Source organism: Arachis stenosperma, chromosome 7, assembly GCF_014773155.1.
Source record: "Arachis stenosperma cultivar V10309 chromosome 7, arast.V10309.gnm1.PFL2, whole genome shotgun sequence".
Classification (NCBI taxonomy): domain Eukaryota; kingdom Viridiplantae; phylum Streptophyta; class Magnoliopsida; order Fabales; family Fabaceae; genus Arachis; species Arachis stenosperma.
Window position 1 is genome coordinate 88,101,259 of NC_080383.1, and position 27,493 is coordinate 88,128,751.

The following is a 27,493-nucleotide window of genomic DNA, read 5'->3' on the forward strand; positions in this document are numbered from 1 at the left end:
GGCCGAATGGCCAGCCTCCCCAAAGTGCAAAATGGCATAAGCCCTAGATACAACAGTAAAAAGTGCTACTTATACTAAACTAGTTACTAGGGTTTACAGAAAATAAGTAACTAAGTGCAGATAGTACATAAATCTACTTCCAGGACCCACTTGGTGTGTATTTGGGCTGAGCTTTGAAGCTTTCACGTGCATAGGCCATTTTTGGAGTTAAACGCCAGCTTGGATGCCAGTTTGGGCGTTTAACTCCAGTTTTGGTGCCAGTTCTGACGTTTTACGCCAAAAAAGATCTCTGGTGGGCGTTTAGACGCCAGTTTGGGCCATCAAATATCGGGTAAAGTATGGACTATTATACATTCATGGAAAGTCCAAGATGTCTACTTTCCAACGCAAGAGAGAGCGTGCCAATTGGGCTTCTGTAGCCCCAGAAAATTTACTTCGAGTGCAGGAGGGTCAGAATCCAACAGCATCTGCAGTCCTTTCTCAGCCTCTGAATCAGACTTTTGCTCAGGTCTCTCAATTTCAGCCAAAAAATACCTGAAATTACAGAAAAATACACAAACTCATAGTAAAGTTCAGAAATGTGATTTTTGCACAAAAACTAATAAAAGTATACTAAAAAGTAACTAAAACATACTAAAAGCTACCTAAAAACAATGCCAAAAAGCGTATAAATTATCCGCTCATCACAACACTAAACTTAAATTGTTGCTTGTCCCCAAGCAACCAAAAACAAAATAGGATAAAAAGAAGAGAATATACAATAAATTTCAAAATATCAATGAAGCTTAATTCTAATTAGATGAGCGGAACTAGTAGCTTTTTTCTTCTGAACAGTTTTGGTATCTCACTTTATCCTTTGAAGTTCAGAATGATTGACATCCATAGGAATTCAGAATTCAGATATTGTTATTGATTCTCCTAGTTTAGTATGTTGATTCTTGAACACAGCTACTTTATGAGTATTGGACGTGACCCTAAACATTTTGTTTTCCAGTATTACCACCGGATACATAAATGCCACAGACACATAACTAGGTGAACCTTTTTAGATTGTGACTCAGCTTTGCTAGAGTCCCCAGTTAGAGGTGCCCAGAGTTCTTAAGCACACTCTTTTTACTTTGGATCACGACTTTAACCACTCAGTCTCAAGCTTTTCACTTGGACCTTCATGACACAAGTACATGGTTAGAGACAGCTTGATTTAGCCGCTTAGGCCATGATTTTATTCCTTTGGGCCCTCCTATCTACTGATGCTCAAAGCCTTGGATCCTCTTTACCATTGCCTTTTAGTTTAAAGGGTTATTGGCTTTTTGCTCTTTCCTTTTGGTTTAAAGAGCTATTGGCTTTTTCTGCTTGCTTTTTCTTTTTCTTTCTTTTTATTTGTCGCCAATTTTTTTTTCGCAAGCTTTGTGTTTTTCACTGCTTTTTCTTGCTTCAAGAATCAATTTTATGATTTTTCAGATTATCAATAACATTTCTCTTTTTTTATCATTCCTTCAAAAGCCAACAATTTCAACATTCATAAACTTCACTATAAAAAATTATGCACTGTTCAAGCATTTATTCAGAAAACAAAAAATATTGCCACCACATCAAATTAATTAAACTAATTTCAAGATAAAATTCGAAATTCATGTACTTCTTGTTCTTTTGTAAATAGAAACATTTTTCAAGTGAAGGATTCATGGAATATTCATAGCCTTAAGACATAGACTCTAAACACTAATGATCATGTAATAAAGACACAAATATAGACAAAACATAAAGAATAAAAAACCAAAAAATAGTAGAACAAGGAAATTAAAGAACGGGTCTACCTTAGTGATGGTGGCTAGTTCTTCCTCTTGAAGATCCTATGGAGTGCTTGAGCTCCTCAATATCTCTTCCTTATCTTTGTTGCTCCTCTCTCATGGCTCTTTGGTCCTCTCTAATTTCATGGAGAATAATGGAGTGCTCTTGGTGCTCCATCCTTAGTTGCTCTATATTGGAGCTCAAATCTCCTAAAGAGGTGTTGAGTTGCTCCCAATAGTTGTGTGGAGGGAAATGCATCTCTTGAGGCATCTCGGGGATTTCTTGATGAGGAATTTCCTCATGCTCTTGTTGAGGTCCATGAGTGGGCTCTCTTGTTTGCTCCATCCTCTTTTTAGTGATGGGCTTGTCCTCTTCAATGAGGATGTCTTCCTCTATGACAATTTCAGCTGAATTGCATAGGTGACAGATGAGATGAGGAAAGGCTAACCTTGCCAAAGTAGAGGGCTTGTCAGCCACCTTGTATAGTTCTAGAGGTATGATCTCATGAACTTTCACTTTCTCTCCAATCATGATACTATGGATCATGATAGCCTGATCCACAGTTACTTCGGACCGGTTGCTAGTAGGAATGATGGAGCGTTGGATGAACTCCAACCATCCTCTAGCCACGGGTTTGAGGTTATGCCTTCTTAGTTGAACCGGTTTGCCTTTAGAGTCTCTCTTCTATTGGGCTCCTTCCACACAGATGTCCATGAGGACTTGGTCCAACCTTTGATCAAAATTGACTCTTCTAGTGAGAGGATGAGAATCTCATCTCATTATTGGTAAGTTGAATGCTAACCTCACGGTTTTCGGACTGAAATCCAAGTATTTTCCCCGAACCATTGTGAGCCAATTCTTTGGGTTGGGATTCATACTTTGATCATGGTTCTTAGTGATCCATGCATTAGCATAGAACTCTTAAACCATTAAGATTCTGACTTGTTAGATGGGGTTGGTGAGAACTTCCCAACCTCTTCTCTGAACCTCACGTCGGATCTCCGGATATTCACTCTTTTTGAGCATGAAGGGGACCTTGGGGATCACCTTTTTCACAACTTCATAGAAGTGGTCTTGGTGGACCTTTGAGATGAATCTTTCCATTTCCCATGACTCGGAGGTGGAAGCAACTACCTTTCCTTTCCTCTTTCTAGAGGTTTCTCCGGACTTAGGTGCCATTAATGGTTATGAAAAAATAAAAAGCAGAGCTTTTTCCCACACCAAACTTAAAAGGTTTGCTCGTCCTCGAGCAAAAGAAGAAAGAAGGGAGGAGAAGAAGAAGAAATAGAGGAGATGGAGGTGTATTAGTGGTTCGGCCAATGGGGGGAAGAAGTGTTTGTGATGTGTGAAATGGAGGGTGGTAAGGAGGGGTATTTATAGGGTAAGGGGGGAGGGAATCCGTGTGAGAATGGGTGGGTTTGGAGGGAGAAATGGTTTGAATTTGAATGGTGAGGTAGATGGGGTTTTATGAGGGGTTTTTGGGAAAGAGTAGATGAATGTGAGTGGTGGAGAGAGTATGTAGAAGAGGGTAGGATTTGATGGGTGAATGGTGTTTGGGAAGAGTGTTATGGAGAGGTGTGAAGAGGAGAGAGAGTGAGTTGGGGAAGGTGGGGATCCTGTGGGTCCACAGATCCTAAGGTGTCAAGGATTTCTCATCCCTGCACCTTTCAGGCGTTTAAACGCCCTCTATGTGCCATTTCTGGTGTTAAACGCTAGGCTGATGCCTCTTTCTGGCGTTAAACACTAGTCTGCTGCCAATTCTGGCATTTAATGCCCAGAATGCTGCTAGACTGGGCGGTAAACGGCCATTTTGCTACCCTTACTAGTGTTTAACGCCAGCCAGACACCAGACACCTTTTTCTGGCGTTAAACGCCAGTCTGTGTGCCATTTCTAGCATTTAACGCCCAAAATGCTGGCAGACTGGGCATTAAACGCCCATTTTGCTATCCTTACTGGCGTTTAAACGCCAGTAAGCCTGTCCTCCAGGGTGTGCTATTTTTGATGTTGTTTTTTATTCCACTTTAATTCTGTAGATTTTTTTGTGGCTCCACATGATCATCAACCTAAAAAAAATATGGACTAACACTGGAAAATAAAATGAGAATGTAATTAATATAGATAAATAAGATTGGGTTGCCTCCCAATATGCGCTTCTTTAATGTCAATAGCTTGACAGGAAGCTCTTACAGAGCTTCACAGATGCTCAGAGCATGATTGTGGCCTCCCAACACCAAACTTAGAGTTCGAGTGTGAGGGCTCTGCTTGACTCTATATGGAGAGAATTGGATAAAGCTTGTCATGCTTCTTCTCCATGTTTACAGAAGAAGAACGTTGAGCCTTAAACACAAGGTAGTCCTCATTCAATTGAAGGACTAACTCTCCTCTGTCCACATCAATCATAGCTCTTGCTATAGCTAGAAAAGGTCTTCCAAGGATGATGGATTCATCTTCATTCTTCCTGGTGTCTAGGATTATGAAGTCAGCAGGGATGTAGAGGTCTTCAACCTTTACCAAGACATCCTCTACAAGTCTATAAGCCTGTTTTATTGATTTGTCTGCCATCTCTAATGAGATTCTTGCAGCTTGTACCTCAAAGATCCCTAGTTTCTCCATTACAGAGAGTGGCATGAGGTTTATACCTGACCCGAGGTCACACAGGTCCGCTAGCTATTTTTAGGCTTGGGAATGAACATAAGCATAATGAAGGGATGAAATTAATGAATTTGAATAAGATTGTGGATTGGAGTGATGAAGATAACGATGGGTTGATGAAAGCTTGTGCGTAATAAATGTACTGAATACTGAATTGACATAAGATATGAATAATAAGACTGGTGAACTGAGATATATTCTGGCAAGGTCAGTGGTATAACAGGCTTGCATTTTGACTGTTGTTTACTCTTAGCAAGGATGTGACAAGGACGATAGTGAATTCCGCTTGCACACTGAGCTGAGTTGTGCCAAAATAAGGTCGATTGTTGATCCCGCTTGTTTCGTGGCTCTCTTTGATCGTAAAGATGGTCGGGCTTGCAATTCCCAGATAGATGCCTCCAGGAGAAGGTGATAGGGCAGTAATCTCTCTTAGACTAACATGTGATAAATCCGGGGTAATGCCTTCTGGGGATGCATGACAGAGAAACAGTGTTCGAGTTAGCTACCAGATGTGTCGGATTCTGGCAGTGTAACTGACAAGTGAGCTCATGACCAGTAGGATAGACATACATCATATGCATTTATGTGAAATTATGAGTGTGCATTATTTTAGTTTGTCTACATGAATACCTCTGTTTAATTGCTAATTGCTATATATATATATATATATATATATATATATATATATATCACTTCTGTTTATCGACACTTCTATTCTTAATGTTTTGAGTGTGACACGATTCTTACTTTGATTTTGCTTATCTTTTCTTTCAAGGTTCCTAGTTAAACTATTTTCATATATATTATTTACATGTTGTAATATCTCACCACCTCTGATTTACAACTTAAGCGTAAAGATCTGTATGGTAAAATGTTATACATTGAGATTCAACTGATGGATCATAATTAAATAATTATATAAAATTTTATTTTATTTTTTGTTTTAATCATAAATATCTTTTTTCTTTAGTTTTATTCTGTGTTCACTTAATTATTATTTTTAATTTTTAATAACTCTTGAATTAGTTTATATTTATTATATTCTTCAACTATTTATAAATTAATATTTAGTGTACTCTTTAAGTATTTATAAAAAATAAAATAAAAATAACAATTATAAAAATAAAAAATATATTTCAATTAATAAAATATTTTTTTAAATTTGTAAATATAATTTAATTTTATTTACGTAATACATTTAATGAAAAAGTTATGTATAGAAAATAATATTTTCATTAGTTTAATCAGCTTTGGCCAATCAGATTAAATTGGTTTTGGATGAATTTGACCAAATTTTATTGAATTTGACTAAATTTGACCAGGTCAATTACTTAACCGCTTCAGCCTTTAGATAATGACCTGAGTTAATAATTGGGATGACAGGATTTGATAATTATGCTAAAAAATTATAAAAAGCTCATATTTATCATATAAATAAAAAAAAATACGATAAAAAAGAAGTAAAAAATTAAAATATGAAAAAGAATTCTAAAAATAATTAAAAAAGATTAAAATATTTACTTGGTAGTGATTGAAATAAATCTAAAAATTTTGTATGAAAAAATTATTAGAATCAAGACTACAGCAAAACAGAGGTGAAAGCATATTGTTCTTTGTGCTCCTTTTTATAGAAGAAAATAAATGATAGAATTGATAGGATAAAAATAAAGTTTTTCAATTAATTGTCCAATGGCAACACACAGAAGCTAAGTGTGCGTTTAAATTGGCGTTTGTCAAATTGTAGTTTGAATGAAAGTGATTTTATATAATTGAATTTGCATATAAATAAGATTGTGTCAACATGATTTATGATTCATGTTTAGCAACATACCAAAATTAATTTTGATAAAATAAATATTATTTAAATAATATTAATTAAAATCACTTTTAAATAGATAATTATTAAAAAGGATATGACATTAATTTATAATATTATTTTTTTAAACATGTTTATTTTTTACATTTTTTTCGTATGTTTTTTATATAATATTTTTTTCTAATATTTTTTGTAGTTTTTTTAGTACGCTATAATTTATTATTATTATTATTATTCATGATTAATTTTTTTGTTTAATTTACTTTACCTAATAGGATCAATAAATTATATTATAAAAATATAATAATAAATACAATACAAGTGTACAATGTTAAACTAAAAAAAATTAACAAAAAATAAAAATAATAAATAATGAAAAAACTCATATAAAGAGAAATAATAAAAATTTCATAAATAAAATAATAATATGCATAAAGAATAATGTTGGTAGAAGAAAAATAAAAGTTTAGAGTTAATGACTAAGGCCCAATTTGGGTAAATGACTTAAATAAGTTCTTTTGAAAAAAGAGTTTAAAGAATAAGGACTTTTATTAATAGCAGCTAATAAATAAGTTATTTTGTATTTGGATTTTTAGTTATAGAAGTACTTATTTTAAAGTTATAACGTTTGGATAAATAATTCAAAAAATACAATTTTTTTCATAAAAAATGGATATTAAAACAACGATGATAACAAATACTTTTCAATATTAAATGTTGATTTTCTATAACCTAATCACTAAAATTACAATTGTTTAGGCAATTAATTCTTTATAATAGCACAATAATAATAGCAGCTATATAAAAATAAAATCGAAAAAAATAAATTAAAACTGAGATTTTATACCACACACAAATTTAAATAAAAATTTAATAATAAAAATAGAGTGATGAAATGATAAAACAAAACTGGAAGAAATATAAACAGCAGGTGGTTCAGATAAAACATTGTTTTAAAATGGTAGTGGATGGTCAATATTTTCAGCAGATAAATCATTACGTGAAAATGATGGTAGAAGGCCAATGTTTCTAGCAGATGGAACCTTGGATGAAAATGGTGATGGGGAGCCAGTATTTCCAGTATTTTTTTACAAAGCCAAGAATGAAAGTAGATTTTTTTTGTTTTGAGGTGATTTTTTTTACAGAAATGATAGAATGACTTCTCAAGGAAGAGAAGTCATATATTTCTACTTCTTCAAAAAGCTTTGAATTAACTTTTCGGGAAGTTGAAAGTTCTTTTTAAAATAGTGTCAAACACGTCTAGAATGACTTTTCATAATTCAAAAGTCAGAAAAAGTAGCTTTTGCTACTTCCCAAACGGGCTCTAAATGCCAATTCGTGAACGCAGAAACTAAGAATTGTTTCTTCCTGTAAACGTGATTTTGAGTTACAGTTGTCTTAAAAAAAGTAGCCAAACCGAAAATTGAAGAATTGAACATGTTTTTTCCTTTCAAACGCCAAAACAAATACACTCTAAACTTCTAACTGTAAAATTATTTCTATGTTTAGAGCAGAAAAAATATCCAAAAATAAAAAAGAAGCGCTATGAAGGTTGTGGTAGGCTTAGAAAATGGGGGTTGAATCTATGCATTCCTTTAAGTTACTGAAAAGACCCTTTAACAAACTTTCAATTCTGATTTTGTTTGTACTCAACAGCGAAAATTTATGAGATAATTTATTTTTGTCTCATGAATATCAGAAAATAGAACACAACAGAGAAGAGAAAAGCTAACACCAGCATGTATCCTGATTCGGTTGCCTTGTGCTATGCAACTTACGTCCAGTCTCCTCCACAACAATAGAGGAATTTTCATTATAGTTAAAAGTATTACATACACCAATTCTACAGGATTGGCCCAATCCTTTCACACTCAAGTTCTAACCTAACTTGACATTGGCTATGCTAATACCTAACTCTTCACTCTTAGTGCTAACCCAACTAAGAAAGGGATACCTAATAGGTATAAGATGCAAGACACTTAATCAACCTAAAGAAATCTGAAATAACTCTAGGCTTTTCTCTCAAGTGTATCACTCAACCTTTTTCCACTCATTGCTTTTACTTGAGCTCTCTCACTATGCCTTTTCACTCAAGAAATTACAAAAAGATAAACATTGAAAAGTACATTATAATCTGCAAAACATGAAGGAGATTGACTTCATCAATAGCCTCTTTGCTATGTGATAAACCAGATTTGCAAGCCTCTGATTTTGTTCTTTAATATTGGCCGAATGCTTCTTTGAAAGAAACCATTATCCAAGTAGAGAAACTAATTCAGGGAACTCTTCACAAAACAAAACCTCAATAACACTGGTTTACTCTCCTTACCTTTGAATGAACAGAAAATCTTCTTTTATCTCCTTGCATGTTGCTGGGTTCTTCTTCCTATGTCAACTTCTTGAGCTCTGTGCTTCACCAACTCACAAAATCACTTTTTCTCATTAATCCTCAGAGTAGAAACTTTTCTTCTGACATTCTCTTGTTGACCGAAAGCCATAAAACAGCAACCACAAAAGTCTTCCAATGGTAAACCGAATTCGAGCCATTGAGAAACTACTTGGTCTCCAAGAATCACTTGTGACCGTAGATACATAGCAGTGAAGAACAGAAATCAACTTTCCTTTGTATCCCATTTCGGACTGAGTAGAGAGTTGGAAAGAGGAGAAAAAGATATGATGCATGTATAAAGAAATATGTTACCTTTTACCTTTACCTAAGCTTGATTTGGTTTGAAATGGTTGATTAGACTTCTGCCTTTCAAGCTTGGTCTTTCTCTTTCTTATTTCTTTGGTGATTAGCTTAGAGAAGAAGCTTTCGCTCACTTTCTTTGAGTTTTGACCACAGCAGGTTAAAGTGTACGTTGAGTTGGTGAAAGCAAGTGAGAGGAAATTTGCTTACTGAATATTAAATTGGGCTTGGGTATACACTCAAGTTCAGCGCGTTAGATATCTTGCTTTTATTTTCTTTGGGCTTTCATTGCTTTATAGCCCGCCAGCCTTATTTCTTGATTTCATTCAATTTGAGCTGCTTGCTTTTATATTGGTTTTGACCTGCATCAATAAATAATTAGCCACATATAATCATAAAATAATCAACACTAATTATTTACTTTACCCAATAAAATAATGTTTGTCATCATCAATTATATTAGTTAATTTCTTAACTCGACACACTCAATACATTTAAATATGATTTTCTTCTTTATACTAAACTAAACAAGGCCTTATTCATTGAATTTTTGGCAACATACACCTTACCCACGGCTATCCAAACCTATCTAACCTGGTGGGATAAGATTGCTAATCCGATCCTCTGTAAATAAGATTGAGTGCGAAATGAATTTAATACTTTTGTTTATATAAAAATTAACTCTATTTTAATATATATAAATACAACATTATATTGCAATATTTTATTTGTATTTGTCTTATTAATTTAAAGTTTAAACAAAAATTTACATATAAAATTAAACATTTAATAGTTATATTATTTATGAGATAATTATCTCATTTTTGAGATAATTGTGTTGTTTATATTAAATATTTAATTTATATGTTTATTATGTTGTATAATAATAATAATAATAATAATAATAATAATAATAATAATAATAATAATATTTGTGAAAATCTGCATATATAGTCAATACCTGCATATTGATCATAGATAGAATTAGAATTGTAATATTCGTAATCCATAAATAAAATAAAATTAAATTTTAATAACAAATTTAATTCACAAATAAAATTAAAATTAAACTTAAATTTTACTCTACACTACTCATTTCTATCCCTAATCTTGTATTTACAAAAGCCCGCAGGCCACAAGTGTATTGGATTTAAGCACAGTTTAGAAAAATAATTTAATTAAGCTACTTTTGAAAAAATAACTAAAGCAATAAATGACTATATTAAAAATAACTTATAAATAAATTATTTTATATTTGAGTTTTTAGTTTTAAAAATACTTATTTTATAAAAATATGATAAAAAATAATAATATTATGAAAGAAGTTATTTTTTTAATTTTTAAATAATTTTTTATAAAATTATAATTTAATTTTAAAATTACACCAAACATTAATACTACTATTTTTTATAAGTAAAAAACTGAAAAAATTTTTTTTTTAAGTTTTTCAATGGATTTCAGAACATATCCCTATATAGTAAGTCCAAAAAAAGAAAAGAACATATCCCTATAGTAACTTATTTGAAATCGAGAGATCTGAGATCTCAACGGCCGAAGGAGTGTCTGTCAAAAGCGCGAAAAAACGCGCCTTCACATTGGACAGTCACGTGTGCATCCATCCTTGACGGGTGACTCATTCATTCCCTCTAACTAAAATCTTCAGTCTTCCCTTCTTCCTCATCCACAACCAATATTACGTGCAACGTGTCACCCAACAAAACCCCCTGTGCGTACTGCACACCCCCGCGTATCATACACTAGCACGCCTCCCTCGTCCCATTTATCACTCTTTTCATTTTTCTCTCTCTTCTCAAAACACATTCACTCTTCCTTTCACCGTTTCTTTTACATAGCCACCCTTTCTTAACACACCGTGTAAGTTGTAACTGCCTCAACAACTCGCACCTTATCTTTGTTCAGATATCAGTATTTTACCCATATCGTATTGGATTCGTTGAGTATTAGTCTTGGTCGTTTCGATTCATTTTTCAGCGATTTAAAGTTTGAAATTAGATTTGTATGGCAAGTTTGAGGGAGCTGTGAGAGAAGAGAACATGTCTGTAGAAAGGTCCTTCGAAGCATGGGAGGAGGTGCAACGGCATGGGCAGGACCTTGCTGATAGGCTTGCCCAGGGTTTCAGTGGTCTGATCCAGACGCACATGACCCCGCCGCAGTTCGCTTGGCCAAACCCTCACAAGTCGAAGCTATTCGATCTTGAGTTCCCGACACACAGCTTTGCGAACGGGGATCTTGCCCTCGCCACGCAGGAGTATGGGATAAACGGCGTGACAGCGATTTTTGACATTGGTAACAGGATCGGCCAGGCTGGGGCGGACTTTGGGGCCAGTTTGAACGGTTTGGTTCAGCAGTTTTTCCGGTCGCTGCCGTTACCTGCGGTGCAGTTTAAGCCGGAGGAGGCGGTGGTGGGCTCGATTCGGATGGATGGGGAGAAGGTTAGGCAGAGAAGTGGTGGTGGTCTTGGGGTTGCTGTTATGCAAGAGGATTTGGATTTGGGGTCACTTAGTGAGAGGTTGAAGAATCATGGTTTTGCTGAGACTAATAGTGGCGGCGGCGGCGGCGGCGGTGGAAATGTTGATGAAGAAGGTGGTGGCGGTGGCAGCATCGGCAGCGGCAGCGGCAGCGGCAGCGGCAGTGGCAGTGGCAGTGGCAGTGGCAGTGGCAGTGGCAGTGGCGGATTTAACCTTGGGTCTATTGGTTATATGGGTAGGCGACAGGTAATAGTTTTTTTTTTGTTGATTTCATTGATTTGCTATTTTTATGTTTGATTAATTTATAGCTGCTTTAGCTTTGTGTTTCGATGATTTGCTTGTTAGTGGCTGATTGGAGAATGATTAGTGTGCTAATGTTAGGAGAGATTTTAATCTGTTCAAGTTATTGCTTTGCTCCTTTTGACTTTGATTTGGACTATGGGGCTGTTATGTTATTCATCATAGTAGTTGGTCAGGGACCCGGTCATTTGTCTGAACCAACGCAATAGATGATTTTACTTTTATGGTTTAGTCTGTGGTTTTATTTATTATGAATTTGTGGTGATTAGTATGATTGATGCCTTTAAGATGGTAAAATCTAGTTTTTAGTGGTTTTGGCATGTTTTGAGAAAACCTATAGAACAAGGAGTACACCATGTGGTGGTTATGGAAATAGTCCAATAGCTAGAAGAAGAGGGAAACCAAGAAAAACGTTGATGGAACTATTGAAAAGGATTATGATTTTTCTTGATTTGACTATAAACATTAGGACAGGATATTATAGCATCTTGACCTAATCTATAACTTCTCTTAGTAGGATGAGGTTTGGTTGTTGTTGCTCACAGTTTTCTTACGGTATTCATGATGAGTAACGAGCAATGGCATCTTATCAAATTAATAATTTAGTATAGTTACACTAGTCCTACTTTGAGAAAGACAAAAAGTAATAGTTGAAAGATGATTATCAACTTCATCAGTTGTAAAGAATTGCACCTTGATATTTTATTGTAGCACTGGCCTATAAGTTTTCACCCTTTATCCGTTATCCCCAGTCAAAAATTTTGAGCGACAGAGATCGCTTTTGGCAATATAAAAGTGGATTTTTACTTATCTATACCCAAAATCAATTAAGCCTCTAGAATTGATTTTGGCAGAAGCAAAAAGTTGTTACTTTCTGTCAGAATCACTTTTAAAAGAACTAGTAAAAATGAATTTACCGCAAAATCGACTGTAAGTAAAAATTCTATTGAACTAACTAAAACCATTTCTGCAAAAGCAGACCCAAGCACACTATATGTAGTTAAAATGCTCATAATTTCAATGATCAGTACTCGATTATACCGGTTTGAATGAATTATTTATTTGCGAAATTGATTGTTACTTACCAAGATTCCTCATAATTTTAATCTTAATGTTCAGTTGGAGTGGCAACCTGGAAATTGATATACATATAGGGGCATAGACTATAGACTCACGACATAATGCTATTTTGGGAAAATTTCAGGGTAGCACTTGTTAAGCATATTAATGTTTATGCCACTGTTGTACAAAACAAATGATTTTGCAGCTAATTCATTTAGTTGCTTAAGCTATCTTGGAATTTTTCTACTAGTCAATGCTATATTTTCTTTTCTTTTCCTTGGAATTGTTTCCGTTGATTAATAACTATCAATTATTTGATGTCTTCTCCTATATTTTATTATCTGGTACTCTCTATGAAAGTTCTTTGTCCTATGATTTCTATGTCATCAACGTTGAGGGTAAAATTTATATGATTTATACTTTGGGGGGCAAAATTGAAACTTTTGGCAAACGTTGGGGGCATTTAATATGCTTTTTCCCCTTGTTATATAAGAAAATATCAATTGTGCAAACTCTTACTGTTTTTCTGTAAGATTGAACTATTGATTGTGTATTATGGTCAAATTCTCTTCTCTCACTAAGTTCCTTGCCCAAATTACTTTCTGATTCCAATGAGTGTTTATTTTCTGGAAAATGCAGGGAATCATAAATTTTACGTCAACTTATGATAGTAGAACACAAGAAGTGGACGGGTCTTTAGTTGCAAGGGGAGATTTGTGGAGAGTAGAGGCATCACACGGTGGCTCTACTTCTACATCTGGAAATGGAAATTCATCTCTTTTTCTTGTCCAGCTTGGACCTCTCCTCTTTATTCGCGATTCAACTCTCCTTCTGCCTGTTCATCTGTCAAAGCAACACTTACTTTGGTATGGCTACGACAGAAAGGTAAGTACGAGGATCAGCTATCTAAATTCAACTTACAGGAAAGTAACAATGTTTGTGGAAATGGCTTTTATCTTAGAACAGTATATTTGTGGACATTCTGTTGAAGTTGTGGTTAGCAAAACATATTTCGTCTTGTTCTATTAAAGGAAACCTTATATTTTGTATCTTATTCACATGCATTTGATAAATGAGCCCCATTTCCATTTACATGATCAACTTTCCTGTCCAAGTTAGTGTATAGTTTGCTAGTTAAAATGAGACACATTAATTTGGCATTTTTTGTTTCTGCGATACAGAAGATTTCAATATACCATTTTTGGCAATAGATTTATGACTTTATTTTCCTGTCAAAAGTAACTCCTCCTCACTTGTGAAAATTGCTTAATTATCTTTTGAATTATTTATTTCTATCTTCACGTAGACGGTAGACCCTTCTCTTCTTCTTCTTCTTCTTTAATATTATGTTACATGATATGATAATTTTTTGATTGTCAGAATGGAATGCATTCTCTTTGTCCAGCAGTGTGGTCAAAACACAGGAGGTGGCTGTTGATGTCCATGCTTTGTTTGAATCCCTTAGCTTGTGTAAGTTGATAGCTTATGATGACTCTAAGATCGGTCGTTCTGGTTTTCATTTGTGCATTTGTTTTTATGCACTGCTATGTGCTGACTTATATTATCTTAGTATTCCAGCTTAGTGCTTCGGTTGCTTTATAATTATGTCATCCTCAGGCACAATCTGACAGTTGCTGATATAATCATTCTTGTTTCATCACAATTGTAAATTTCAAATAGAAAAATTTGAAGGTTGACCATAAGCCCATAATTGCATGTATCAATCTTCTATTCAAGATCACTCTGACATTGTCTTGCGTGTGTCAATCATAATTCAACATTTTAATATTTACATGGAATATTTGACCCTGCCTAGTGGGATAGGCTTTGTTGTCGTTGTTTGCTGTAGTATTTAGGCGTAATAAAATTCCCGGTTGTATAAAATATGAGTGATTTCCTGGTGTTAGTATTCTCTCTTCTTCCTTAAATTCCCTATGTTCACATTTCTTTTTCCTTCTATCTTTGCGTCCAGTCATTTGTGGATCTGCAATTTCCTAATGGACAACTAACCTACGTATCCGGTGAGGGTCTTACTACGAGTGCTTTCCTTCCGGTTTGCGGAGGTCTTCTTCAAGCTCAGGGTCAATATCCTGGGGAAATGAGATTCAGCTATTCATGCAAGGTAGAATCCAAGCTGCATTGAAAACTTAGAATAACTTTTTAAATACACATGGTTCTGTGAGGTTCCAAAATTTTAGTGACCTCACTGATACTCCTATATATGGGAATTGGGAACTAATGTAATACAATGCCTCTTGTTTTTCAGAATAAGTGGGGAACAAGAATTACGCCGATGGTACAATGGCCTGACAAATCATTTTCTTTGGGTGTTGCCCAAGCCTTGGCCTGGAAGAGATCTGGTCTCATTGTGAGGCCAACCGTTCAATTCAGGTAAAGATGTTTCAATCTTGATATATTTCTTATACTTTCCTCTGAGGGATGTTTTGGGATTAATAAGCAAAGGGATTTTCATTTATCTTAAAATAAAGAGGGAAAAAATTTTGAAAGAGAACTCCTTATTGAAAGCCTCGTTCCAGTGAAGTCAAGGTGAAGTGCACTTATTGGTTTTTTATTTTGTTCTACTGGAGTTTAGGGTAGAGGTGCCCAAAGTCCTACATCTAGCTTTTAAGGTGTGGTTCTCTACTTTTTTTTAGGTGCTTAACGGTCACCTTTTGATTCTTTACCTTTATTCCCTCCAATGAAACTCATTGGATAATAAAACAAGAGGTTGATATGTTCTATTCCCCTTTACTCCTTCCCTCTTTAGCCTTTGGTTCAAACATGCGCTAAGTTTATTGTGACCATTGGATTCATGAGCTGAGAAAACAAAGGCTTTTTATTTTAGAATGTCGCTTCTATATCTTACATCTGGTTGCCGTGCACATCCAATACAAGGCTAGCTGATATTTTGGTGTAGTTCATGGTTTTCTGTATATATTAACTTCAATTTTCAATTTTGTTTGTAAATCTCATCTTCCAATTTTCCGGACATGGTCAGTGTGTGTCCCACAGTTGGTGGAAGCAATCCAGGGTTGCGGGCCGAACTCATACATTCTGTTAAAGAGAAGCTCAGCCTAATCTGTGGATGCGCCTTCATGTCGTATCCATCTGCATTCGCTTCTGTATCCGTAAGTTGATGGAATGAGAGTTCTTTCTTCATAATAATCTGCTATAACTCTTTCCTTGGCTCATTTTTTTTTTTTTTTTTTTTTTTTTGCATTATCTTTCCAGATTGGAAGATCAAAGTGGAATGGAAATGTTGGGAACTCGGGCGTTGTCTTCAGAGTTGATGCTCCTCTCTCCAATGTTGGGCGTCCTTCCTTCTCCATTCAGCTAAATAGTGGCATCGAGTTTTGATGAAGCCTTATAATGTGTTCCGTACTTTAATATATTCCTTATTTTGTACGAGAAAAAGTGTAAATATGTTTGGTTAGTTGGGGAAAAAAAAAAAAAAACCTAAGTCTTAACAAATAACAACAGTGAATACAGTTTCTATGTGAATAGAAAATCTTGTCCTTGCAGTCTATTATTTTTTTGACTGTTGGCACTTAGCATCGTTTGATTGTGTAGCCAATTCCATAGAATGGGAAAGGCTTAGTTGTTGAATCATTTGGGAACATGTACTATAATTGATTTGTTGCTAATCTTTTCCCATTTTTAGTATTGGTATCCGTGTGCTTAAGGTTATAAAAAATCATCGATTTTGGATAAGGGGTCGTCGTAGCTTGTATATAACTTTTGAACAAGTCAATGATGTGCAGAAGAGAGTTTTGAACTTGAAGCTTTATGTACGAACAAGTCAATAGTAGTTATTGTGAACATAGTTGTTAGTATCGGCCAATTCGCATGATTTGTCATCCTGATGTTACAGAAACAAGATTCAATAAATTGCATACAGAAACCACGACAACCATGGGCTTTGTGCTCTCTTCTCTGTTATTTTCTGTCCTTAATGTTTTCAAAAGATTTTAAAAATACTCTTAACGTTTAATTTATTTTAATGTTATTCTTAACGTTTCAATTTTATTTTTACTGTTAATTTTTTAATAGTCAATGTACGGTCAATGTTTTTCTTTTCAATTTTATCCCTCCCTCATGTGTCACTTTTTCCCATTATTTTCATTATCATACTCCACTTCTCTCTCTACACATTTTTAACACATTTGCTTAAACCCACCACGGCACCACCAACGACCCACTCCACGACCCATTCCAGTGTTGCACCACTGCGCCATCCTACTACACCAGTCACTCTCAATACTACTACCTGACCCCTCTACCTTTGCACCACCACATTTTCCTATTTTACTGTCTCTCCCAATACACCATCCCATCATTATTATCATTAACATTAACAACATTAACAAAATCACACCTGTTCACCTCACCACGACCCTTCATTGATATCATTGTACCACTGCACCACCCTCGCTCTCCCTACTCCCTTTCTAGATCTCACATTTTTTTTTATTTCAATTTCTTCTATTGATTTTGTGATGGTGGGGGCACAAAGTTGTGGGATGTGGCGGTGAGAGAGAAAGAAGCAAAGGGTTCGGTGCAGAGAGAGAGAGATAGATAGAGAGAGAGGAGCAATAATAACTTGCTTCCTTAATGAATTTTTCAAATCCAAACCCTTAATCTTGTGCTTTGCTTCCAAGTTTCAATATTAGTCATTGATTCATAGCAGATTAAAGTAACCCCCACTTTTTTCACGTTATCCGAAATGGTTGTGCAGAAAGGAAGGTGAAATCAACAAATAATTAACTTGCATGTTTATGAAAATATTTTTATCTTTTTCTTCTGATTTAGCTTGACTTGAACATTATGCTTTCGGCTTCAATTTTGATTTGACATACTCACCAGAATTTGCCTTTTCCTTTCTTCCTCTTTGGTGTTTAATGAGAAAATGATATTCTCTTTCTTCTTTGTGCCATATCCGAATCACCATAATACTACCATCAGCTAAATGCTATTCTTTTCATGAAGGAAATGGGCTGGATTAAAAGCTTGGTCCAAATAGCTAAGGTTCAGGTGCTTGATTCCATTGTTTTGGGTTGCACATTAACATTTGGGTCTATAACACTAAATGAATCATCAAAACACTTTTAGGCTTTCAACCCAACTAAAATCATATTTGTCATCACCAAAAATATTATTATTATTTACTAAACTCAACAGTAGTCAATGCTCTCAATTTGATGGTTACCCTTGGAATCTTCTAATTTTGCCTTATATTTCATAATTTCACCATTTGGATGTTGTTTGATTGTAAAATTTCAACGACAAACAATAACCTTTGGATTGTCAGGAGTAGTTTTCACTGTGTAGGTTTTTGTTTTGTTTAGACTTTAGAGCATCCAATTCTTCAATCATAGCTTTAATTAATTATATATAAATGGTATATCTATTTAAGATTTCAAGTAATCCACTGACATATATATTTCTTTCAAATGGTATATCTATTTAAACTTATACAATTTTAGTAACTTTAAAACTTAGTTAGAGGTTTTGCATCATAAATCTATTGTCTACAGGCACATTTTTTTTTTTGGAATAGCAGGCTGTACACCTTCAATTGCAAACTATAAACATAATCAACACACATATTATGATCGGCGTGAGTACTATTTTAATGTCTTTTATCCATAATTTATTTTGAGTTTGTTAAGTTTTATATGTTTTTATGTGTTTGCTAATCTTAAGTTTTTTATTAATAGGTTTGAATCAAACAATAATGCATGCACACAGGAGATCTCCAATGTGATTAAGTCCATGTACGACAACCCATGGTCGAGCTACACAAAGATTCCTATTGAGACTAGAGAGCGATAGTTTCAGAAGTGAGCAGTAAGAATCCAATGTTGTTGAATTGACCGTATTTAAACTGTATTTTATTTTGACTAACTAATGTTGTTAAATTACTTTATGCAAGAGAAATTTATATGGGATAGAAAACATGATCTCATTATCAGCAAGATCTACAACCACCAGATAGCTAGACGACTTCAGCAGATGATGCAGGACGTTCGTGAGGGGCGCGACCACCTTTCAATTTGGATCCATCCAGATATTAAAAGGACATTGGAAAACCATTTTAGTACTGATGAGGTGTTCAGGCATCGCCATCTGACGAACAGAGCTAACATGGCATCATGGAGGTCGTCGAAGTATACTGGTAGGACGGCGACTTTCATGAAGATAAAGAGAAAGGTGGTATGTAATTTGCTAATCTTTGTTAATTATTACTTGAATTAATTGTTACTTGATTTATTTTATTACTTGGTTTCAATATGTGTAGTCTAAGTCGATGGAGCATGAGGCAATAATAGTGGAGACCTTCAAGTATACCCATATGTTAAAGGCCAATAAGGAGAGATTTGCTGATGAGTAGTCTGTGGCTCATTATGTGAATTTTCAATTAATTCTAAGTTTGAAATGTATTTGGTTTAAAGTCAATTAACTATCATCCTAATTACAACGTGTGTTACACAGGAGGACTACATGCAGAGATTGAAGGCCGCGACCCAGCAATCATAGCCTAGTGGGGACGACCCTAACTCCGATGACTCGGTCGTCGATCTTGATAGGGTTTGGCACAACTCTACCTCTGTGCCCTACAAGAATTGCGTCTACGGGTTGGGTTCGTTCTTCGCCAATGGCTTCCGCACCTCCATATTGGCGGTTTCATCTGGCTCTGCCTCTGCCACCAGCCATGCTGATTACGAGAAAATCGTTGATTAGAGAGAGCATGTACAGAAGCTCACACAGGAGTTTCACCAACAAGCTCAGCAGTCTGAAGAGAGGTACAACGAGCTTCTTGTATGCATGGGAGACATTGATTCCCTCAGGCTACAGCTGAGGGAGGACCTAGAGCGGCTAGAGCATTTGCGAGGCCAAATGGTGGTGTACAATGAGCATCTTATGTCAACTCCTAGGAAAAATGACCCAGAATTTTACTCCCGGTTATTTATTTCACTTGTGACACATTTTAAATTCGATAAGTGGAAATCTCGTCGGTCAGGACTGTACTTGCAACGTTAATTTGGAAAGATACTTTTGGTAATTCTTGACCGACATTTATCTGCCTATCAATTTTTGGCGCCGTTGGCGGAGAGTTGCATATGTGTGCTAACTTATTGGTTGGTGTAAATATTTTTATATTTGCATAATTGCATATTTTATTTGTGTTTTTTTTTTGTTATTAGTAGTATTTATTAGTATTTTGCTTTATATATTTTGTTGCCATGAACTCTATATTTCTTCTATTGATTGACGCGTTCATTACCGGATTCGAGCTTAGCCCCATTTGATCCTGAAATTAAAAGAACCGTTTCACTTATTAGGCGAGCTCGGCATCGGTTAGCCTCCGAGGGTGGTAAAGGGGTATCACCCAATTCACTAATCTTACCCGAGGTTAAATGCGAAGCGTTATTTGAGGAAGAAGCTAAATCTTCTCCTACTAAATCTATTGACATCTCTTTTATTGATTTAGGTACCAATACTATGGCCGCTCCTAGAATGATTACTCTCAAGGAGGCAGGAGCTCCGGATTTCACTCTCCACCCATTTCAAGTGCGTCATCCGAATTTGACTGCCGATTTCGAACTAAAAACCGCATTGATCAATCTACTTCCTAAATTTCATGGTTTACCCACTCAAGAGCCCATCAAGCACCTTAGAGACTTTCAAACAACTTGTTCAACTACTAGGTGGCATGGAGCAGATGAAGTTGTTGTTTGGTTATATGCCTTCCCATTTTCTCTTGAGGGAAGGGCAAATGAGTGGTTCTACACTCAACCTGAAGCTGTTGTTACTAATTGGAATTTGCTTAGAAGGGAATTTTTAGACAAGTTCTTTCCACTGGAGGTCACGGATAGATTGAAGAAGGAAATCTCTTGCATCATTCAAGGTGAATCAGAGACTCTCTATGAGTATTGGAAACGGTTTAGGAAGCTCCTTGATTCGTGCCCCCACCTCATGATTGACGAGTTGGTGCTTATTAGTTAATTTTGCCAAGGCATGAAGCCTCAAGATAAGGTCCTTTTGGATGCTTTGAGTAATGGCTCTATGACAAAGTACAAAACAGCGGCGGAAGCGTGGCAACTGATCACCGACTTAGTCGCGTCTACTCAACATGCGAGGCACAGAAATAATCATCCCAAGGCTATTGTGGAAGTTTCTTCTAGCAGTAAGTCCGCCGCCCTTACCAAGACTTTGGGAGAGATGACCAATATCCTCAAATAACTTCAACTCAATCAACAACAACCTCCACCTCCTCTATAATAACAATGTCAACAGTTAGTCCCTCAGAGAGTATGTGGGATTTGCACTTGCTATTCTCACTATATTGATGAATGTCCACAACTCCAAGAGGAGAACACCTTGGCAACTACAAATGCTTATTACAACCGTCCGAATCAAGGGTACTATCAAAAAGGTGGTAACTATAATCAAGGTGGTAACTACAATCAAGGTTGGCATGACAATCCCATCTAAAGATGGAGAGACAACTACAACCAAGGAGGCAGAGACAATAGTGGAAACCAAAGGTGGAACAATAATTACCAACAAAACCGGTATCAACAAAATCCTCCCTACCAACAACAAAACCAAGGCCAAAGATACCAACCACCTCACCAAATGCAAGCTCAAGCACCTCAACTCAATCAACCACAAGCACCCAAATTACCTACCTTCCTTCTTCCTCCAACCAAGATGAAACACTCTGTTCTATTCTTCAAGGACAAAAAGATCTTCAAGCCACAGTTGCCTCTAGCATCCCTGGTCTTATCTCGACCATCCAAGCTCTTCTATCTCGTATGGAACGACCCTCTACCTCCAATACTCAACCTTCAAGCTCTAGTGTGCTTCCCTCTCAACCTTTACCTAACTCCAAGGGTAGAATCAATGCCATCACTTTGAGGTACGACACTACATTGCAAGAGAGGAATCCCGAGGAGCCAAGCTCAAGACAAGCCACTCAAGATGAAGATGTTGTTGAGGTAGAAGATGTGGAAGACAAAGATGAGGTACAAGAGGCGGTTGAAGAAGAAATTGCTCAACCAAGGGATGGAGTTTCTAAGGAAGACAATGTTTTGAAAGAGGCCATCCCCATTCCTTTTCCACACCTTTCTAGGAGGACTAAAAAGCAAGTAAAGCTAGATCCCAAGATGGTAGATATCTTCAAAAAGGTTGAGGTAACTATTCCACTTTTTGATGATATTCACCAGGTTCCTAAGTATGCTAAGTTTCTAAAGGATTTGTGCATGAATAAGAAGAAGATTCATGATTTAGAAACTTCCTTTGGGTAGCTCGATTTCTACTTTGACCGGTGCTATACCGGAGAAATGTGGTGATTCCGGTCCTTGTATGGTTACTTGCACTATAGGTGGTATACAGTTTGTTGATTGCATGTGTGACTTAGGAGCTTGTGTCAGCGTTATGCCTTTATCTGTATATGATGAATTGAAGCTTCCACCATTGAAAAACTCGACAGGCTGTTTTGTTTTCACAGATAAAAGCATAATTTCTGTGGTTTGGCATTGCGGAAGATGTATTGGTAAGCATTAAGAGGTTGATTTTTCCTATTGATTTCTACATTCTTGAGATGCCCCCTAATGACTCGGGAAGACTATCGTCTATCTTGCTTGGGAGACCTTTCTTGAAGACCTCTCGGTTTAAATTGGATGCCTTCTTGGGTACCTACTCCATTGAGATTGATGGAAGAGCAGTAAGTTTCAATCTTGACGAAGCTATGAAACATCCACCGGAAGACCACTCTATCTTCCAGTGTGATATTATTGATGAAATTATGGCCGAATTCCACCAGGACACAGTTGATGAGAAGAACATGGTTCAAGGTGCAAGTGTGGGAAAACCCCTGAGTATACTGAAGACACCTTGCCACCTCTAGTGGTTCCGGATGATCAAGTGCCAAGCCATGAGCTGACTATGGAGTTAAAGCCCCTTCCACCTCACCTCAAGTATGCTTATCTTAAAGACAATCAAAAGTTTCCAGTGATCATTGCAAAGGAGCTTACTTCCCAACAAGCGGAGCGATTGCTTAATGTGCTGAGAAGAAACAAGAAAGCTATTGGGTGGAGTTTGGCGAACATAGTTGGTATAAGCCCTCAAGTTTGTGAGCACCGTATTTATCTAGAGGAGGGAGCCAAGCCTATCCGTCAATCTCAAAGGCGGTTAAACCCCATAATTCTAGAAGTTGTGAAGAAGGAAGTGACCCGACTACTTGAAGCCGACATTATCTATCCAATCTCGGATAGTGAGTGGGTTAGTCCAGTACAAGTGGTTCCAAAAATGTCCGGCGTCACAATAGTGAAGAATAAGTGATGCGGTATTTTACAACCCACACTACTTACCGGCAAGTGCACCGGGTCGTACCAAGTAATACCTTACGTGAGTAAGGGTCGATCCCACGAGGATTGATGGATCAAGCAACAATGATTGATTGATTGGCTTAGTTAGGCAAGCAGAAATTAGTTTTGAGATGTTCAAAAGGTTTAAGTTCGAATTCAAAATATCAAAAGTATAGACAATAAAAATAAAATATGGATAAACAGTTAAGGCTTCAGAGTTATCTATTTTTCCGGATTAACTTTTCTTACTAACTATTTTAATTATGTAGGATTTAATTTATGGCAAACTATATGTGACTAGACCCTAATTCCTTAGACCTTCCTAGTCTCCTCTAAAATTCATTAACTGCCAATTCCTTGGTCAATTAATTCCAATTAAAAGGTACATGATCAAATTCCAGTTTGCATGCCACAAAAATTCTAATTACCCAAATAATAAAAGGATTATATGTCACGTATCCCGTTAAATCTAGATAATTAGAATTTAGGAGAATATGTTTTCAAGCTGTTGTTCAAGTATAGAGCTTTTCCAAGTTATACAAGAACTCAAATAGAAAGAGGGTCATACTTCCGTTCCACCCAAATTCATAAGATAAAGAACGAAAACAATTCTTAAATATAAATCCAAAACATAAATTAAAATAGAAAAAGTAATAAAATCAATCCATACAAATAGACAGAGCTCCTAACCTTAACAGTGGAGGATTAGTTGCTCATGGTTCAGAATAGAAAACTAGGATTTAGGTCAATTGTTTCTGATCTGAATCTACATAGTTTTTTTCTAATGGCATGTAGATTCCTATTTATAACTAATCCTAATAATTTTAAAATCTAATTATCTAAAATTAAAAATAATATCTTTTCCTCAAAGATAAGATTTGAATTTAAATTTGAATTAATTAACAGCTCCGCGTCTTGTAGCGTGGGGACCACTTGGCTTCACTGGATTTGCGCCTAACTTGGTTGCTAAAATGGGGCCCAGAAATTACCCCTCAACGTTTTCTGTGTTTTCTGCACGTGGTGCATGTTACGCGTACGCGTAGCTGGTCTTCTTCGCAAGTCACGCGGACGCGTCGGTCACGCGAACGCGTCGCTGAGCAAATCCTCAAATCACGCGTACGCGTCAGTCACGCGTACGCGTCGCCATGGATATTTCCAGATCACGCGCACGCGTCAGGCATGCGTGCGCGTCGCTCCTCGCTGCGATCTCCTTTGATTCTTGAGCTTAAAAACTCCATCAAATCCAGCCGAATGCTACCTAAAATAAATAAAATTGCCCAAAACTCAAAATAGCATACATAGTGGCTAAAATATAATTAATTTTTAATTAAACTCAACAATTTAGATGCAAATTCACTAGGAAAAGATAGACAAGATGCTAACGCATCAATAAGCATGGAAAACTCATGGCTACAAGGGTGCAGAATTCCTGGAGAGTGTGCATCGACTACAGGCGCTTGAACTTGGCTACTCGCAAGGATCACAATCCACTACCTTTCATCGATCAAATGCTTGATCGCCTATCAGGTAAATCACATTATTGCTTTTCAGATGGCTATACTGGTTATTTTCAGATCCATATTTCTCCATAAGGCCAAGAAAAAACTACTTTTACATGCTCCTTTGGAACGTATGCATATAAAAGAATACCTTTTGGTTTATGTAATGCACCGGCTACATTTCAAAGGTGCATGATGAGTATCTTCTCGGATCTTCTTGAGCATTGTATGGAAGTATTTATAGATGATTTTAGTGTCTATGGTGATTCGTTCGATCTTTGCTTGGATAATCTTGCTAGAGTATTAGAAATATGTGCTCGTTCAAACCTTGTGCTTAATTTTGAAAAATGTCATTTTATGGTAAAGCAAGGTATTGTTCTAGGCCATATTATTTCTATTACTGGTATCTCTGTTGATTCTACAAAGGTTGATATTATTTCTGGTTTACCTTACTCCTCCTCTGTGAGGGAAGTCCGTTCTTTTCTTGGTCATGCAGGTTTCTACCGGTGTTTTATCAAGGACTTCAGTAAGGTTGCACTACCCCTTTCACGTCTGCTGCAAAAAGACGTAGAGTTTGACTTGAGTGAAGACTGCATGGAAGCATTTGACAAGCTGAAGATTGCCTTGACCAAGCTCCTATTGTGAAAGGGCCTGACTGGAGTAGGCCGTTCGAGATTATGTGCGACACATCTAACTATACGGTAGGAGCGGCGCTGGCTCAGTGGGAAGGTAAGGATCCCTATATCGTAGCTTATGCTTCTAAAACTTTAGATGGTGTCCAGTCTAACTATACTACCACTGAAAAAGAACTTTTAGCAATTGTTTTTGCCTTGGATAAATTCCGCACTTATTTACTTGGAACCAAAGTGGTAGTATATTCAGACCATGCGGCCTTGAAATACTTGCTAGCTAAGAAAGAGTCGAAACCAAGGTTAATCCATTGGATATTGCTACTGCAAGAGTTTGATTTAGAGATCAAGAATAGGAGTGGTTCCCAAAATTTAGTGGCAGACCACTTGAGTCGCTTAGAACATATTAAAAGTGACTCCACTCCTATCAATGATGCATTTCCACTTGATAGCTTGCAAGCAATATCTGAGGTGGTTCCTTGGTATGCACCCATAGCTAATTATTTGGTTAGTCGCACCTTCCCTCCTAATTTTTCTAAACATCAAAAGGATAAGCTCAAGAGCGAGTCTAAGTACTACATATGGGATGACCCATATTTATGGAGATGTGGTGGTGACCAAATAATTAGAAGGTGTGTTCCACAAAATGAAATCCAGTCTATTTTAGAGGCATGCCACTCTTATGAGAGTGGTGGCCACTTTGGTCCTCAAAGAACTACAAGAAAAATTTTAGACTGTGAATTTTGGTGGCCCACACTTTTTAAGGACGCTAATCTTTTCTGTAACTCTTGCCACCAATGTCAAAGGTTTGAAAACATATCCAAGAGGGATGAGATGCCCCAACAACTCATGTTATTTTGTGAAATTTTTTATGTTTGGGGTATTGACTTCATGGGACCCTTTCTAAACTCGAATGGTTTCTTATATTCTGTTAGCTGTTGATTATGTTTCTAAATGGGTGGAAGCAATTCCTACCTGTACTGATGATGCTAACGTGGTTGTCTCTTTTGTTAGGAAAAATATTATTTGCCACTTTGGATCACCACGAGCAATTGTGAGTGATCAAGGCTCTCATTTTTGTAACAGAAGAATGACATGTTTGATGAAGAAACATGGCATCATTCACAAGGTGGCGATAGCTTACCATCCCCAAACAAATGGCCAAGTCGAGGTGTCAAATAGAGAGATCAAGCACATACTTAAGAAGATTGTTAAACCTCATAGAAGGGATTAGAGCTCTAGGTTTGGAGATGCACTATGGGCTTATCGGACAGTTTACAAGACACCAATCGGTATGAGTCCGTTCTGCCTAGTCTATGGAAAGGCTTGTCACCTTTCGGTAGAGGTAGAACACAAGGCTTACTGGGCTATAAAGAAATGCAACTCAGGATTGGGAGGAGCCAGAATTGAAAGAAAATTACAACTAGAGAAATTGGAGTACATTCGACTAGAAGCTTATAAAAACTCAAGGCTCTACAAAGAAAAGGTGAAAGTGGTACATGATTATAACATCAAGAGAAGAGAGATTAGAGTTAGGGATCAAGTCCTTCTCTACAACTCAAGGTTGAGATTAATGCCGGGCAAACTGAGGTCAAGATGGGATAGACCCTACGTGGTGGAGAAGGTTGAACCGTATGGAGTTGTCTACCTAAGTCCCTCCTCAAACCCTACCTTCTTCAAAGTCAATGGCCACCGTTTAAAGCTTTATCATGGTGCACAAGTGAAGAACAAAAAGGAGCTGGTGATCTTTCTCTTGAAGGACCCAGCCAAGGAAGAGAACTGAGCCTGTGGACCGCCCAACTTAAGGACGTTTAAGAAAAGTGTTAGGTGGGAGGCAACCCACCATGATATGATCTTTCTATTTTATAGTTCTATTTTATTTGCCTATCTTTGTTTCATTGGGTGTCTGTGTTAATTTTTAAATATGCATGTTTACCTTTATTCTGAGTTATTTTAATATATATATATAAAGGCTAGCTCACGCGTAAGCGTCCCTGATGCGCACACATCATAGTGATGCTGGCGCTCTCTGGTACAAAAACCAGAGAGTTGCACTGGAACTGTGCAGGTGGAATGCCAGGAGCACAAACCACCCCACGCGTACGCCTTGCTGACGCGTACGCGTCACCCAGCAATTTCACCTTTCCACACGTATGCGTGAGCGACCGCACGCGTCGTATGTCAATGAGGCG

General features: G+C 36.5%; 3 protein-coding genes across 3 annotated transcripts; all 3 read left to right on the forward strand.

The window, feature by feature from the left end:
* Positions 1 to 10,716: 10,716 nt before the first annotated feature.
* On the forward strand, positions 10,717 to 16,277 carry LOC130941067 (uncharacterized). The gene is made up of 7 exons (XM_057869446.1): positions 10,717 to 11,684; positions 13,440 to 13,685; positions 14,181 to 14,270; positions 14,773 to 14,922; positions 15,067 to 15,191; positions 15,799 to 15,928; positions 16,032 to 16,277. Exons 1-7 carry the CDS (start codon positions 11,004 to 11,006, stop codon positions 16,155 to 16,157), a joined length of 1,548 nt encoding a protein of 515 aa, XP_057725429.1. The 5' UTR covers positions 10,717 to 11,003; the 3' UTR covers positions 16,158 to 16,277.
* An 8,302-nt stretch (positions 16,278 to 24,579) lies between these two features.
* On the forward strand, positions 24,580 to 25,317 carry LOC130940072 (uncharacterized mitochondrial protein AtMg00860-like). The gene is made up of 3 exons (XM_057868122.1): positions 24,580 to 24,700; positions 24,748 to 24,803; positions 25,099 to 25,317. The coding sequence occupies exons 1-3, from the start codon at positions 24,580 to 24,582 to the stop codon at positions 25,315 to 25,317; spliced, it is 396 nt and encodes a 131-aa protein (XP_057724105.1).
* Positions 25,318 to 26,595: 1,278 nt separating this feature from the next.
* On the forward strand, positions 26,596 to 27,084 carry LOC130940073 (uncharacterized). The gene has a single exon (XM_057868123.1). It carries the CDS (start codon positions 26,596 to 26,598, stop codon positions 27,082 to 27,084), a length of 489 nt encoding a protein of 162 aa, XP_057724106.1.
* Positions 27,085 to 27,493: the final 409 nt, after the last annotated feature.

Bases quoted from the DNA above. Each gene is read 5' to 3' on its own strand.
- LOC130941067 (XM_057869446.1), top strand. From the start codon at position 11,004: ATGTCTGTAGAAAGGTCCTTCGAAGCATGGGAGGAGGTGCAACGGCAT. The intron at 14,923-15,066 runs GTAGAATCCAAG...CTTGTTTTTCAG, and splicing joins GATTCAGCTATTCATGCAAG to AATAAGTGGGGAACAAGAAT. The intron at 15,929-16,031 runs GTAAGTTGATGG...TTATCTTTCCAG, and splicing joins CTGCATTCGCTTCTGTATCC to ATTGGAAGATCAAAGTGGAA.
- LOC130940073 (XM_057868123.1), top strand. From the start codon at position 26,596: ATGAGTCCGTTCTGCCTAGTCTATGGAAAGGCTTGTCACCTTTCGGTA.
- LOC130940072 (XM_057868122.1), top strand. From the start codon at position 24,580: ATGGCTACAAGGGTGCAGAATTCCTGGAGAGTGTGCATCGACTACAGG. The intron at 24,701-24,747 runs GTAAATCACATT...GGTTATTTTCAG, and splicing joins AATGCTTGATCGCCTATCAG to ATCCATATTTCTCCATAAGG. The intron at 24,804-25,098 runs GTATGCATATAA...GATTCTACAAAG, and splicing joins TTTACATGCTCCTTTGGAAC to GTTGATATTATTTCTGGTTT.